The sequence below is a fragment of the Ischnura elegans genome, chromosome 9 (assembly GCF_921293095.1).
Source record: "Ischnura elegans chromosome 9, ioIscEleg1.1, whole genome shotgun sequence".
Lineage (NCBI taxonomy): Eukaryota > Metazoa > Arthropoda > Insecta > Odonata > Coenagrionidae > Ischnura > Ischnura elegans.
This window is the reverse complement of record NC_060254.1, coordinates 23,433,510-23,436,267: the sequence shown is the minus strand read 5'-3', so window position 1 is coordinate 23,436,267 and position 2,758 is coordinate 23,433,510. Positions and strand designations below refer to the sequence as shown.

Genomic DNA, 2,758 nt, shown 5'->3' with positions numbered 1-2,758 from the left:
GGACCACTGCTTGCCAATTCACATGATTATCACTGCAATACGTTCTAAAAACTCTCGACAGCTCCCTCATTATCCGCCCACACGGGTTCGATATCGGGTGGCGTATAGACGAAAAGGCAACATCTACTCCCACGACCTTCAACTCGTCCTTCCATTTGGCACTTGTGAACTGCGTCCCATGGTCGCTAAGAACACACTTAAGCCGACCACACAATGTAAAGTACTTATCTTTAAGGCACCTTAAACAAGAGTTGGTATTGGGCTTGTTGATGGGATACACCTGAACATATTTCGAAAAAACATCAACTACCACAAATGCAAATTTATTTCCACGTTCACCATTGGGAACCAACCCCGGTTTTTCTGAAAATAGATTTTCGAACTCCTCGAGGAGTTCATTGAGCGTTCCTTCAACACGGTCGTCCCCGCTAGGCTTCGGATTTTTCGTATTCAGCGGCATCCCTTCGTCTTGGATGACGTTGAGCTTTTCCTTAAATGATTCGGCAGTTTTTACGGCGCATGCTTCTGCGAACTCGTCAGACGGGATTTTAATGTCTACCCCATTATCCTGGAAATCAATTTCAACGCGAAACTTGGACAAAAAATCTACTCCCAAAATTAAAGGTCGTATCAAGTGATTGATTACTAAACAAACAACTTCGATTTCTCGGTTTTCAATCCGCAATGGGAGTAACACCTGTTTTCGAATCGGCATCGATTTTTTACCGTTCGCGCAAATTATGTGCGACTTACACATGGGAAAGAGAGGAATGTCGTTTCTTTTTGACGAGAGTTCCACCCATAACTCCTCTGATATTGCGGAGATCGAACTACCCGTGTCTAACAAAGCTTCTACGTTCGTTCCATAGCATTCAACTTCCATCATAGGACATTTAAGCACTTCAGGTTCGCGTTCTCTCTCCCATATTAAATCATCGTAGGGGTCTCCCTCCAGCTGAAAAGATAGCACGGTTGGTAGATCCGCCTTTAAGTCATCGTTTGGCATTGGGGATCTGGGCAATCCAAACGGGTTAAGTTTAAATCTACAGGGTCCCTCACGCCCCTACCCCGTGTTGAAATGTCATTCTGCCGAGGAACACACCCAATTTCACCGCGCGGGCGGTTTGGGTCGTCCTCGCGAGCGGTGAAACGGTTGTTTCCCCTCGCACCCTCGCCCATTCGCGTATTATACCAATTGCGGGATGGATTTGAATGAGCCTCGCTCGTTTGAAGTGATCCACGATATGGCTGATGGCCGTCCGACCCACGTGGCCCCTCGCGTTGCATTGCACTTGTGGTATCATAATAGCTTAAGAGATCCCTCATTTTATTAATGGTCAACTCTCCTGCCGTGTATATCAAATTTTGAATTGTGGGGTGGAAATGCCTTGCGACAGAATAAATGATTTCGTCGTCCTCCATCGGCGGTTCACAAAGTTTAGCAGCTCTAACCTGTTCCATAAAATAATCAGACATTCGGCCATGTCGATGTATGTCGAATGATCCAGTCAACAGCTTTAATTTATGCTGAAATTGAGCTTCCCGATTCCAAAATCGTTCCAAAAACCTCGTTTTGAAATCATGAAAATCTTCTAGCGGAGGATATAGCGTATCTACCCAATCTTTCGCGGCTCCCTCAAGCATATTTGTTGCCAGAATCACACTTTGCCGCGTAGGAATGGAATAAAAACATATATATTCCTCAACTTTGCGAATAAAACTTACGGGATGCTCAAAATGCCGGGCTCGAAACGTGGGTCTAGAGAGACAGTTCGGTGGAGGCACAAATAAGGGCTGATTCAAATTCCGTCCTATCTCGTTCCTATTCTCTCCCTCTACTACATTCCCACGGTCCGTCTCATTCAATCGCATGCTAATACCGTGCAACCTCTCACTTTGCGAGACCATTTCGGACGTGACTCTATCAGAACTTCTTTTCACTTCATCCCTGATATCCCGGATTAATGCGGTCTGATTATTCAATACACTTACGAGTAAATCTTTTAGTTCGCGGTCTACGCCTTGTGCGTGGATGGCCTGTTGCCCGTCCTCGACGCGCGTGCCCGTGACCACGGGGGTAGACACGTGGTCTTCAAGTGACATCTTTTTTAACGCCGTACTGATTTGGTGCGGTGAACTAAAAGTATCATCGTCCGATGATTCCTCCCTTCTTCCCCGATACGTGGCCATTGCCAGCACTGAATAACACTAACGGAACGGCACGACTACGCACGAATCTCAGCCTAATCTAATTTACCCCACCAAAATAAAAAGGATAGGTAAAACAATTACTTCACTCCCAGAGGCCCGTCAGGGAGACTTCACTACAGGTTATGGGTTTGGGCCGTGGAAAAAAGGTAGCATTTTATGGGACATTCAAATCCTATGCTAATTGGTGCCTACACCACCGATGAGCCAAAATTTCGTGCCGTTTTCACAGTAAATTAAAGAAGATTTCACAAAATAAAGATTTAGAAACGTACCGGTTTCGGCCGCGAGTTGGGCGCCAAATGTAACCAGACTCCTCTCTCTCTCTCTCGGGTTGGGTTCGTGGGTTGCCTGCCGGTCGTTGGTGAGAAAATTGTGGAATGAAAGAGACTCCTTTTCAATTTGGATATATTAAATTGAACACTGAATACAAGCAACCAGACTTATAAGCCTGAAAAAACGAAAGACAAGAACAAAATCCCGGGATGTGGTTCCCCAGGTGAGGCCGACTCTTCCGTGAAAAAAGCCTCTTCTCCGTCTGTCCGCGTGC

General features: G+C 45.9%; 1 protein-coding gene across 1 annotated transcript; it reads right to left on the bottom strand.

Annotated features, from left to right (window-relative positions):
* Positions 1 to 734: 734 nt before the first annotated feature.
* On the bottom strand, positions 735 to 2,491 carry LOC124165949. The gene has a single exon (XM_046543493.1). The coding sequence runs from the start codon at positions 2,188 to 2,190 to the stop codon at positions 988 to 990; it is 1,203 nt and encodes a 400-aa protein (XP_046399449.1). The 5' UTR covers positions 2,191 to 2,491; the 3' UTR covers positions 735 to 987.
* Positions 2,492 to 2,758: the final 267 nt, after the last annotated feature.